This window comes from Apteryx rowi, unplaced genomic scaffold (assembly GCF_003343035.1).
Source record: "Apteryx rowi isolate R43461 unplaced genomic scaffold, aptRow1 scaffold_118, whole genome shotgun sequence".
NCBI lineage: Eukaryota > Metazoa > Chordata > Aves > Apterygiformes > Apterygidae > Apteryx > Apteryx rowi.
The window spans coordinates 1,484,289-1,496,351 of NW_020447397.1; the positions used below are offsets into that span (position 1 = coordinate 1,484,289).

General features: G+C 39.8%; 1 protein-coding gene across 1 annotated transcript in view; it reads left to right on the forward strand.

The window, feature by feature from the left end:
* The window catches only part of MTHFD1L (methylenetetrahydrofolate dehydrogenase (NADP+ dependent) 1 like), a 163,366-nt gene that overhangs the window by 104,252 nt on the left and 47,051 nt on the right, over positions 1–12,063 (forward strand). Inside the window, exons 25-26 of the mRNA XM_026083885.1 lie at positions 7,533–7,640; positions 9,578–9,730. Of these exons, the coding sequence (XP_025939670.1) occupies positions 7,533–7,640; positions 9,578–9,730 (261 nt within the window). The remainder of the gene's footprint in view (positions 1–7,532; positions 7,641–9,577; positions 9,731–12,063) is intronic.

The following is a 12,063-nucleotide window of genomic DNA, read 5'->3' on the forward strand; positions in this document are numbered from 1 at the left end:
CATCTCTGCTCTTGTGCTGAACTCTCTCATGACAGCAGCAGCCCTCCTCAACCATCTGAATGAAGGCAGGCCCTAGTTTTTTGTGAGAAACATTGCTCCTTCCTGCGGAGCAGCTGGACCAGCATGGGCCGAAGCTCCAGGAGACAGAGAGGAGGAGGAGGAGGACAGGCATATGGCATGAGGAAATATTGGGGATCTGGCAGGATCAGCAGATCTGGTCAGTCAGAGATTTAGCATTGTCCCTTTARAAGGTGGATGTGGTGAACTGACAGAAGTGATTGATGAGCCTCAAACCACCTGATTTATGCTGCATGGGGAAACTAAATTAAAGAGTGCAAAGGTCGCAAAAGGAAGGAGGTGAAGAGGTTGTTCCAGTTGTCCAAATTCTTCATATGACATCTTTTTTTGCTGATGCTCTGCCTCGGGGTAGTATCACAACAAATGAAAATCTCTCCAAGTTATACTGTGGAAGTTGGTCACACAAATAATTTGGCCAACCGCAGTGCTCTGCCTGGCCATTTTGCAGAGCGAGGGAGAGCTTTTTCTGCTTGGGGCCAGCCACTGGGAGTGAGGCCGAGTAACACTTCTCAGGGAGGCAGTCAAGCAGTTAGCAGCTTTGGCATTGGTATTTTTCTTCCCTTGCTGGGACTGTGACAATAACTTGGGCAAATCCGGAGCACCCTGGCCCCCAATTTTGGCTGCCCTTGCCTCTACTGTGCTATGGCTGTATGGTGCAGCTGCCACTCAGCTGATTTCTTCTGGTCCTAGCTTCAGCCATCAGAGATGATGGGTCACTCAGGACTAAGGGGAGCATCAAAACAGAGAAAACTGCCAGCAGTGGTTCTCTGTGCATTAACCTCACTTTGATCTGCTGCCCACAGCCTCGGACAGCAAGAGTAAGCTATGAGTAGTGAAGGGGGGAGTGAGGAGAGGTCACAAGGGAGATGGCTCCCTGGTGCAAGGGCGGGGAGAAGGAAGGCAGGGCAAAGAGCAGCTTGTAGCTTGAGGGAAATTACCTAAGGAGGAGTGTTTCTCCTCTTTGTAAGTTGGTCATCTCTTTCATTTCAATATGGGCGAGAGGTGGGAGGATGTTTTATTTCTTCTCCCTCCACTGATATCCAAGCCTTGGAAACCGTCTACCATGTTTCTGCTGTCATATTGGCCCAACATACCTCTGTTCTTTTGCCTAGGAGGCAAGAAACCTTTGAAGTTTTATATACAGCACAGAGTTCAGTGATGTATGGACCCAGTGGAAGGTCCTTAAGCACTACTGCAGTAGGAATGAATAAAATTATATATGCCCCTTCCTGAATCTTCTCTTAATAAATGATGAAGATTATTTCTCATCTTGAAATGCAGGCTATGCTGCCCTCCAAGTTGTGCTAGTCTTTAAACTACTTCCCCTACCCCACTGCTAGTGAGCCATCTCGCGGTGAAGCCACATGAAAGAGGAATTCCCCAGTGCTGTACCAGCCTCTCCTCCCTCCCACTGCCATCAAAGAGATTTCAGAGGCATGTTGATGGGTTTTTTCTCCACTGGATCAGGCCTTTCGGTTTGGAAGCTATCTTTGTTCCACTTCATGTTTCAAAGTTGGGGAAATGGGAAATAACTCTAAGGCCACAGGCTTAGGTGTTGATTCACAAACTGTTTAACTTGACTGAATATGCTTTTCCGCAAATTAAAAAACAAAAACTTGACCTGTGCCAACAAAGGAAGAGGAGTGCTAAAGACTTGGGAATCCTTTTGTTAGCTGCAGGTCTTCTGGAACCACAATATACAGATATTTTAATAAATGTGTTTTTATTTTATCCAAGGGAAGAGCTAGAAGTAGGAGTTTGAACATGCAGAGTCAGCTATTGTTTTATCACCGCACTCTGTCACCTCACACAGCACCTTCAGCCATACTCCCATCATATGTTTTCATTTGGCCACATTCCCAAGAAGAGAAATGAGTGATGTCTACATACTGTTTCACTTAGTCAACCAGTGATTCTTTATTATTATTTTCAGTGAAGACAAAATTTAAAAAAAGGAAAAGTGCAATTGCCTTGAATTTTAAACTATTTTAAGAATTTCTGTTAAAACATAGGTAGTTTAGCAACAATAAATTAACCAAGCCATAACATTACAGACAGTGGGGCTAAAGTGAATGTTTAAAGATTTTAAAGTGTTAAATGTATAAATTACAAGTGATAGTGCAGTGCCTTTTATGTATTCTTCTCTGGGTAAACACCATGGTTTTTCAGCAGAATCTTAAGTTTTCTCGGAGAATAAAGTAGTTTCAAATATTTATCTCATATAACTGTGAAGAGATCCCTTCAGATGGTGCTGCCCTGACTCGGGTTCACTTACAATCTCAAATTTAAGGTAGGTAACACCAGTACTTCCCATAGTAGTCATGGCTTTGCTGAGACCCATTTGAATAAAGGCCAACTAAGGACTGTTGACTCTGGCTACTCAGAGCCATATTCTGTTGGACTCTGTTTTGGTGGAGAAAGACAGTCAGGAGGAGTATTTCAAAGTAGAAGAAGGGAAGGAAGAAAGTAACTGGGGTGTTTTCAGCTTCTCAGCAGTCTCAGAGGTTGGATGTGAGGATTTAAAAAGATGTAGTCCTTTCTCCAGGAGCCAAAAAGATTAGTGTCAGGTGCCCAGATTGGGATGTAAAAGATGTGTCTCAACACAGTCCATAGCCAGGTCCCTGGTCATATGAGTGTAATTTCACAAGATGCTGACCTTTGGCAGTAAGACTGATTTCAGGAACTCCAGCCAACTTGTGCAGGTATGTTTCAGTGGCCCATTTTAAGCTGATTGAGCCTTTCTTTCTKCAGTGATGGCGACTTTAGCCATCTCTGTCCCTTTCCTTTATATGGGGTTTTCCTTGTGCCAGCAGTTATATTAGTGTAACACTTCTGTGCAGCTTTGAGCAGATCACTGGGTCTGTGAACTGATCTGGGWTAAAATAGCCTTTTTTTTCCTGAGTTATGTTGTAGCCTGGATCACTTTCTCTGGTATGTACAGCTGGACAAACAGTGGTGCTGCCCTCTCTGTTCCACTGGCACAAGGGTGAGTGTGAACAGCAGAGGAAGGGAGGAGAAGGAGGGTCTGTTGAATTTGGTCTGCTGCTCTTGGAAATGCTCATCAAACTGCACTTGGAAAAACTGATAATCTGCAGTCTGCTGTTACAGCTAAAGGAAGAGATGAAGAAAGAAATGAGAAAGGCTAACATAAATGAAAGCCATTTTAAATTACCTTCTGCTACAAAGTATGTTGTTAATAATATTAGAAGAAAGAATATTGTGTACTAAACAGCACCAAGCTGCACTGACACTACGACTTGGCCAGGAAGCAGTAGTATGACAAGACTGAGTGGCAACACTGGTGTGATTTCATCTTGGTTAATCAATTTAGTCTTGAGAATGACAGACTGTCCTCTTCATCAGTGCTGATTCCTTGGTTTAATCATTCTCTATCAAATAATGAAATGTACCACCACACAGATACTGTTTTTGTGAAAGCAGTCTGCACCTTTGCTGTAGCACTTGTTATACATCAGCTGAGGAGATAATCCTTTTTATGGTGTGGGTGCTTGGCAGCCTTAGCAAGTATATGTGTTTGTGCTTGCCTTAGAAGTAACATATGGTTTTGGTAACTCCAAATGCGTGAGATTTCAGAAATGCACATGATCTCTAGCAGAGCTGTGGAAATCTGTTGTTTCTCAGAGCGACACCAAAGCTCCTTAGGCATCAGCAGATATTCATACAGTGTGACCCTGTAGCACTTTGTCACATTCAGTATAAATTTACATCACGTATTTCATGGCACCATTTGCCTAAGAAGCTGAAATTGAATTTGAAATGAGTTCTCTGATTTTGCCATAATTCCTTCAGCGTTAGTACTAATACATAATTGCATATCTGTAAAGTCAGTTTTTATCTAACTTTATACTACAGTGGTTGAATATTTCTATTGTATATCACCTGTTCTCCACATAAATGCATGTAGTTGCATAACATTCACAATCTTGCTTAAATGAAATGAGCAGGAGAACTGTTTTTATTGCTGATCTTAAAATCTTCAGTGTTTTTGATGCTTGAATTGTCTGCACATTTTATAAATGTCATTATCACAGTAACTGTCCAGACAGCAGAGGTGCTATGAAACTCTGTGTTTGTGAAGGTGCAGTTCTACACACATTATATGGACAGGACTTGTTTCATTAAGAGTGTTATAGTGAGGGCCTGCAAACAGTTGCATCAGCACAGCTGAGGGTGGTGAATTACAGTTGGGCAGTGGGAATGAACAACTGGTTCAGGAATATTGTAGGCCGTTGTAGAAAATACATGGGGGCTGAACCCTCAGACAGAAAGCATAAAAAAGACAGAAACACTTTTTCTAAGTGCCTGGGGTATGTGACTCCTAATGGCAGATGTTTGATCAAGGTGTTCAAGGTGCAAATAGGTGGCTCACAAGATTTCCAAAGTGTCTATATTTGAAATCAGCTGGAGCAAAAATCTGACTTACAGTCCCTTAATTATTTAGGTACTTTGGATAATTTGACCCTATTTTTTTCCCTATTTTTTTCCTACTCTGAATTAAGTTAAGCACTATTCCATATGAGTTAGCATTGTAAAGCATTAATACATATGGTGGATCCCTATTTCCATCACTGAGAGGATTTCTATAGTGAAGTGTTGAGTAATCAACAGTATTCTTGAAAACCTAAGCTAAAGTTGCCCTTAAAGACCAGAGAAAAACAACTTAGAATTGTTCCTACAAGTGTCTTGTAAACATTTAAGTTTCTGTGGTGGCAAACGTGTAAAAATTCTCTTGAATTACTAGCACTTTGTTTCTGTTTCCGTTTCAAATACCATTAAGTTGTTTTTAACTGAATTGAATTTGTATTTCTCGTGTGAAGTGYCAGGTGGCTTTTCTTTGGAAAATATTTTAATTAAATTAAAACAAAATTTCCCATCAGCCTTACTTAATACCTGGAACACACGAAACTTTTTAGCTTGAAATGCTGTTACACTGTGATTCTAAATAGATGATCCCTTAAAAATCCCACTGAATATTGGGAGACAGGTGTATTCTGAGCACAGTGTAGTGTATTCCTTTCCCTGCTCCTGAAACTTGAGGAAAGAAGCATGTCTGAGAGTGTGCACATAAATGGGCTGTGTTAACATGAGCATGTGTGCCTCCCGGCTGATTTCTACCTGAGTCCGGCTTACCCAGGATTTATCACATGTTGTAAGTGAGGTTAAATAGGCCCAAACTCTTCTGTAACATGATGCAACCTACCTCACCCATTTGGATATGCATGTCTTGCAGAGGCATGTGACTGCCTCACAAAAACATTTCTGTTAGCTGTTTGCACTCTTGTATCTGCTTCTCTGCTGATGATTCTTCTAAAGTTAAATTCACAAAATTTGAGGTGTGGTTGGTGGCTGGATAAGTATCTGAAATTCTGATTAAAAAAAAAAAAAAAAAGTTCCACTATCCAGCTCACAGTCATGCAAGATATTTAGCATATCCTGAGGGGAAACAGAATGCCAGTGCTTTCATTAAAGGAGTCTGTTCTGATGCTAGCCAGAACCCTGCTGGATTTTATTTGGAAACTAGAGCTATCGTTGCTGGAGGGGGGRTTGCAGTGACTATGTTGCTGTCAAATTAGTTTGAAATATTTCGAGGCAAATGCAAACTGAATCTAAATGAACATCTCCATCTTCAATGAATTTACTGAGATTTAAGCAGAAAGTTGTTGGTTTCGATGTTGGCTTACAGACAACAGGGAGTGGAACTTTTCCTTTTGCTGTTGCTGTTAGTCCTTAGCTGCATGCAAACAGCACTCAAAGGTGAGGTGACAGACGTTTTGCATTTCTTACGCTGTGTTTGTAACTGCTGTGAACATGAAGATACCATAATAATGAACCTAGAGGAAGTTTTCATCTCATGATGGTTACCCATGCCACTGAAGTATTCCCTTCAGCTTAGTGCTGCCAGGAATTACACCCAGGATGTTTGTGATGTATTATCTCCAATCCTCATTAGGTTTTATTGCTTTGCTTCTGCTCTAAAGCCTGAAGTCAGGGATGTGACATCGTTCTACCCAATTAAGCTGCAGTAATCAGATTGTCAGCTTGTTTCAAAAGGTGTCTTGTGGCATGTCTTTAGACATCACCTTGAATTTTCTTATGTGGGGGAGGGATTTTATTTGAGTCTTCATAGCTTTTAACTGTCCTACGTTTTAGCTGCTTGACAGTGTGGGAAGCGACCCGTCTCTTCCTTGCAACGTCTCTGTTACTGGAGTTCTTTATTAATGTAAAAGCAGACTACTTTAAACTTTCATTTTTCTCAAATATAATCATAAATACAAAAAATGTCAGCCTGACACAAACTCTTATGTTCATCTGTTATATCTTTGCAGAAAAAGCATTATTTCTAAGAAAGCATTGCAAAAATGTGACTGGCTGTGGAACTTTCTCTAAATTCACCAGTACTCATAGACTCTGAGTTTGTTATTGACAAACCAATTTCTTGCCTTGTGGGCATAAAATCACAAATTACTGATGAGACTTTCCCTGGAGTAATGCGCACATCTTGGGCCATCTATGGTCAGCACTGCAATAGCTGAACTAGTGCAGAGGCATGGTTAGTTCCCTGTTGTCCTGTTCATATGGAAAGAGGTTGGCGTGTTTAGAATAGGCAATATGGGTCGTAATTGCTGTCTCAAAGGTCATGCAAAACATAAAGAAGGAGGAAGAGAGAAAAACATTATTTACCCTAAAGACATGTTAGCACAAAAAGTAAATATCCGACCTGACCATGAATAAATGTGTGCTGAACAAATGTAGAAAGATTTCTAACAATCTGAATGGTGAGAGTCTGGAACTGCCTTCAAATAGAAGCCATAGGGGCAGACAGATAGTGTTAAAGCAGAGTGGCAATTTGAGCTGAGTAATATGATAAGGGTGTTCATGGAGTTTGGGGTTGGAATTAGTGACTTGTGATTTTAAAGTCTGTCCTAGAATGCTTTTAGATTCTTAAAAAAATAAAAAAGAAGAATCAAAAAAGTGTCCAAAATGCTTTACAATATAAATGCCATTTTGTGATAAGATAGTATGATAATATAGATTATTGTGATAGGAAATCTTATTTGTCCGATGATCTATGTTACCACTGGAACTTGTGCTTCTTTTTTTCTGCATTGTGGGTTAACTCTTCTGAAAACTGTACAGCAATAATTTTCTTCCCCCTCTTCAGGTGAGAATGTAAGCTAGGCTGTCAACTGTAGGTGATGCACGAATTTTAACTCCTAAATGAAAGAGTAGTTGAAATCATGTTCTCATTTTTATAGATGTGGCTGAATATCATTTCCATCACCTTTTCCTTCCTTTTACTTGTTTTCATGCTTAAGCAAGCCTTTTTAGCTAGGATGAATCTGAGTGAGAGATTCAGATTTCTCATTCAGCAAAAAAGATCTTAGTTTCTCTTTGCCAGTGTTCATATTTGTATTGTTTCCATGTCTCTGCAGCTTCCTATTGTTGAAAAAATAAGGATCATTGCTCAGAAGGTGTACGGAGCTCAGGATATAGAGTTGTCTCCTGCTGCGCAGTCACAAGTGGATCGTTACACCTGGCAGGTGAGAACACCAGTGAATTACGCGGCCCRGTACCCGCTGGATGTGAGTCTCAGGAGTAAAAGGTTCTCAGTTTGGAGGGGAGCGTTTAGACTAGTTTTCCTAAAAGGCAGGAGCCTACCGATGGTGCTAAACTGTGGGGGTCACTGTAGATTGTTTTAGATTAGATAGGACAGAATGGTTTTAACCTTGTAAGCTATCTTCTGCAAAAGAGCATATATCTTTGGGTGTTTTTAGTTTGCGATTTTCCTGCAACTCCTGGAGCAAAATCCTTTTTTCATTATTTCCTAAACAAATTTCAGTTGCGCTAAGGCTCTTTCATTGTGAATAACTACAAAATATTCTCTTTTAATGTTAACAGGCAGCATTTTTTTCATTCAAGCCTTGTGGGTATTGGTGTGCTTTAAATTGCAGCTGAGGTTGCTGGGGAGTTGCTCATCTTGTCTTTCTAATTATGCAACAATTCTTAGATGTCAAAAGATGTCCAGAAGGTGGATGTCTGTCTTAGATGTCTAAAGAAAAGTGAGATGACAGACACACAGAAGAGTAGTATTTACTGCTTTAAATGTGTAACTGCACATCTGTACAGATAGCTGCTAACAAATGTGCCCAATTTTAGCATATGAGTGTTCATTTGTACCTGTCAAAAAGGCATGCATGTTTGCAAGTGCAAAAAGTCTTGTGCACAACTTTGTATTTTAATAACAAAGCTCCTGATACTTCTAAAATCTTTTGCTTCCCTTCTGTTCGTGTCTTTTTCAAGGGGTTATAAGTGCTAGAAGATGAAATAGATCACTGTTGTTAAAGCGTGTGGGAGGAGGGTATGTTACAGTTTTGAAACCATTTGGAGAGATGAACATATTTACTGTAAATGGAGCAGTTTCTGGTAGTAAACATGGCTGGAGCCTTTCTGTCAGGAAATAGAAAATAGAAAATATGGGTGATATGTCATGGAAGAATCCCCAAGTATATTTTATCAACTTGGTCAGGCAGAAGTATAGCCATCTTCTCTAAAATGCAAATGTTCTGAGAATGACGTTGTGTTTCTAGATGGAAAAAAAGCTTATTTAGTGTACTTGAAGCAGAATAATCCATTTCTTTATATTTTCCAACTCTACTTTGATGCCATAGTCTATTTTCTAGTCTATATATTAGTCGTATTTGGAAATACTTTCAAAGTGTCATAAAACGGTTGCCCTCAGCACTGGGTTGCAGAGCCAATTCCCTCTGGTACCAGCTCTCTCCTCCCGACCTGATGAATGCATCCCTGTTTGCCCAGGAATCGCACAGAAGAGTGGGAGGTCCCTGTGCTCAAGGTTAATCAATAACCTGAGAGGCAAACAGCACATGGGGGAATAGTAGAGCTGATGAGGGCCTTTGCTTGAGTTTCTCCCACTTTTTGAGTAACTATTGCACTGTCATAATTAAAGTGGTTGCCATCACTTCACACACATTTTTGTCTTGTTTAAGAACAAAACAAAAYGTCATGCATCATTTGTGTTTACCAACAGTCTCACATAGATACCTAACTTGGTTGTTAGAGCCCAGAGAGAAGTGCCACACTGGTGTTTTGTTGACAAGTATACATTTCTTTTTCAGTGTTGTCTGTTGTGCACCCTTTCTGAAAATAACACTCTCTAGCCATTGTACAGGCAACTTTTGCACCTAACTCTAGATTGAAAATTCACTCTAGAAGCTGGATATCATTACAGACAAGTCCCTTTGGAGGTCTTGGCTTGAGAAGAGAGAGAGAATAGCATGTAAAATACTGTATTCTCTCTGTTTCTGAAAGATTAACTGTTAAGAAACTGAGGTTCATTATTGCTATATTGTTTTTATCATCTACAGAAGATACTGATAACAAAGTGGAAATGTATCCTGTCTTTATTGTAATCTTGTAACCTTAAAAATATTTTTCTTTTCTTTCCCTCTTTTATCAGGGATTTGGAAATCTTCCCATTTGTATGGCAAAAACTCACCTATCCCTTTCCCATCAGCCTGAGAGGAAGGGTGTTCCCACTAGTTTCATTCTGCCAATTAGTGATGTGCGGGCCAGCATTGGAGCTGGATTCATCTACCCTTTGGTAGGAACGGTGAGTGTAGAGTATTCAACTTAATCGCTCCCCTCCCTTTGACACAGCTTGATAGGGAAGTACCTTTCCTCTCTGCCACTCAAAATAATGTGTAGAACCAGGTGAGTTCTCATTTTTCATAATCATTTTCTCCTCCCACATCTTGTAGCTCTACATTGATAGGAAAAGAGGATTAGGAAAATTTAATATCTTACGTAAGAGCTTTGGCTACCAGGTCTGAGAGGGTGACTGTTGGCCATTGTTACTGTTTCTAATGTTTCATATTTAGCCCGATATTTAGGCAACCTAATCCTGTAAAAAATGCTATTTTCATGTCTGTTTCCTTTCATKACTCAACTGCAGCCTATAAAAATATAGGTTCATGATTATCTTCTAAATACTAAATCTTTCGTTCATCAGTGTAAAGCATTCGGTATTGTATTTACATGAATGCAATTGTGTTAGGAAAAAGGTATGATGAAAATGATTGCTTTTCAGTGAGATCTGATGAGCCTGATCCATTCCCTATCTTTATGAACATCTCTGCTTGTTCTGTAAAACTAAGTTCTAGTGGGAAGGGGGTAGGTTTCTGACTGCAGAAGTAGCAGTACATTTTTTCTGCTTTTTAGAGATTTAAAGTATGAGGTACTAAAAGTGGCAAATACAGTTCTTTCTTCCTACCTGTTCCTTAAAAGTAGAGACTCAGATTAGAAAGTTCCTGATATTTCCTCCCTGACATGTCTTATCAAAGTAGCTGAGAAGGTACTGCCTTTAGTTTATGGTTTTTGCCAGCCATGCACATCTTATTTCAAACAATAGTTGAACTATATCTGACATCTCATAACATGAATTATTACTAACATGTAGCTGATTCATGGGATGGTGCTAGCAAAGGGATGCAAAAGCTATTGCATTTCCGGAAAAGAGTACTCTCCCTGTGTTATCTCATCTTCCCAGAGTGCGGCCTGGTTTCCTTGAGCAACAGTACACTTGGGAAAGGCTGAAAGTTTCTAATCTATTGTTTTGAATTCCCTCTGAAACAATCAAGTGTTTGAAACAAGGAAGGAAGTACTTTCTGACCAGGAGAGTTCCTGGAGTTCAGGAAACTGTGTCACTTTAACTCACTGCGCTTGGGGATATGCTTTCCTTCTATGTGGCCACGCTGTGTGCATCCACCAGAAGTGCAGCACAGCAGCTGCAAGGGGTGGTCAGTTATGTCCAACTTCATACAGGTACAAGGTGATATATAGTGTTTAAGTTGTGTAAGACCAAACTCCAATTACTGGTGACAGAGAAAAGAAATCAGCAGAAATTCTAGTGTCTCTTTTATGGCCTGGATTCAAGTTTGCCTTGGGAATTATGCCCAGAAAGATGTGAGAAGGGGTGAATGTGAAGGATGGGCTGCAACCTTGGGTCAAGCTTTCTAAATGAGTCACGCTCTGCACACCTCAACGCAAGCTAGCTGCARTTCAGCCTCATGAATCCACAGGAACTGTCCTTAGGACCAGTATTGACCAAGCTAGTGAAGGAATAACTCTCACCTTTGGTTTGCCACCTAAAACCAAAAATGTGGTTCTTAGGAAGGACTTTTTATATAGAGAGTTTCCTACTGGAGGAGATGTTTAAAAAATATGTGCAAGTTAGTTACCTTCTCTTTAGTGAGAGGTAGTATAGCCGTGGAGCTTTTCTCATATCAGGCACTGGGTGGGCAACGTATGTACTTCTAGTGTTATGTATTCTAGCAGAGTTTGTAGGAGAAGGTACTGTATAAGCATAAGATCMCAGAGAGCTGAAAGTCTACATAGGCAGACATTGGGCATTGATTGTTTGGAAAATATTGCTAATGCTCAGGAATGTGGGACTGGAAGAACTGACTTGATGAGTACGTTTAGCTGTGGATACAACAGATAACAGTGTCCAGTGGTCCTCCCTTTTAGTTTTCTGACTTCCATCTTAGAAAAAGCTAGGTTGTTCACATGATTTTTCTTTTAATTTAGTAATTTTATGTACTTAAAAATACACCTCTAAATTTTTCTTATTGTTTCTTACACATTCCCATAACATGCCTAGAGGATCTCCTTTCAAATATATTGGCACTTGTGTATTTAGTTAGAAATACATTATCCGAAGAGTAATGCAATCTTCCACATAACTCAAGTTTCTGCTATAGTTCAGGACAGTTTAAAAAAAAGAAAAAGAAAAAGAAAAAAATACCACTCATTGGAACTATTATAGTTGCTAGAGACCAAACTGAAAGAATGAAAATGAATGTATTCCTAACATCTGTATTATACTATTATTTTTCTAGAATTAAATTTATAGCAAGAGCTCTACTTCATTGACTATTTCAGAAT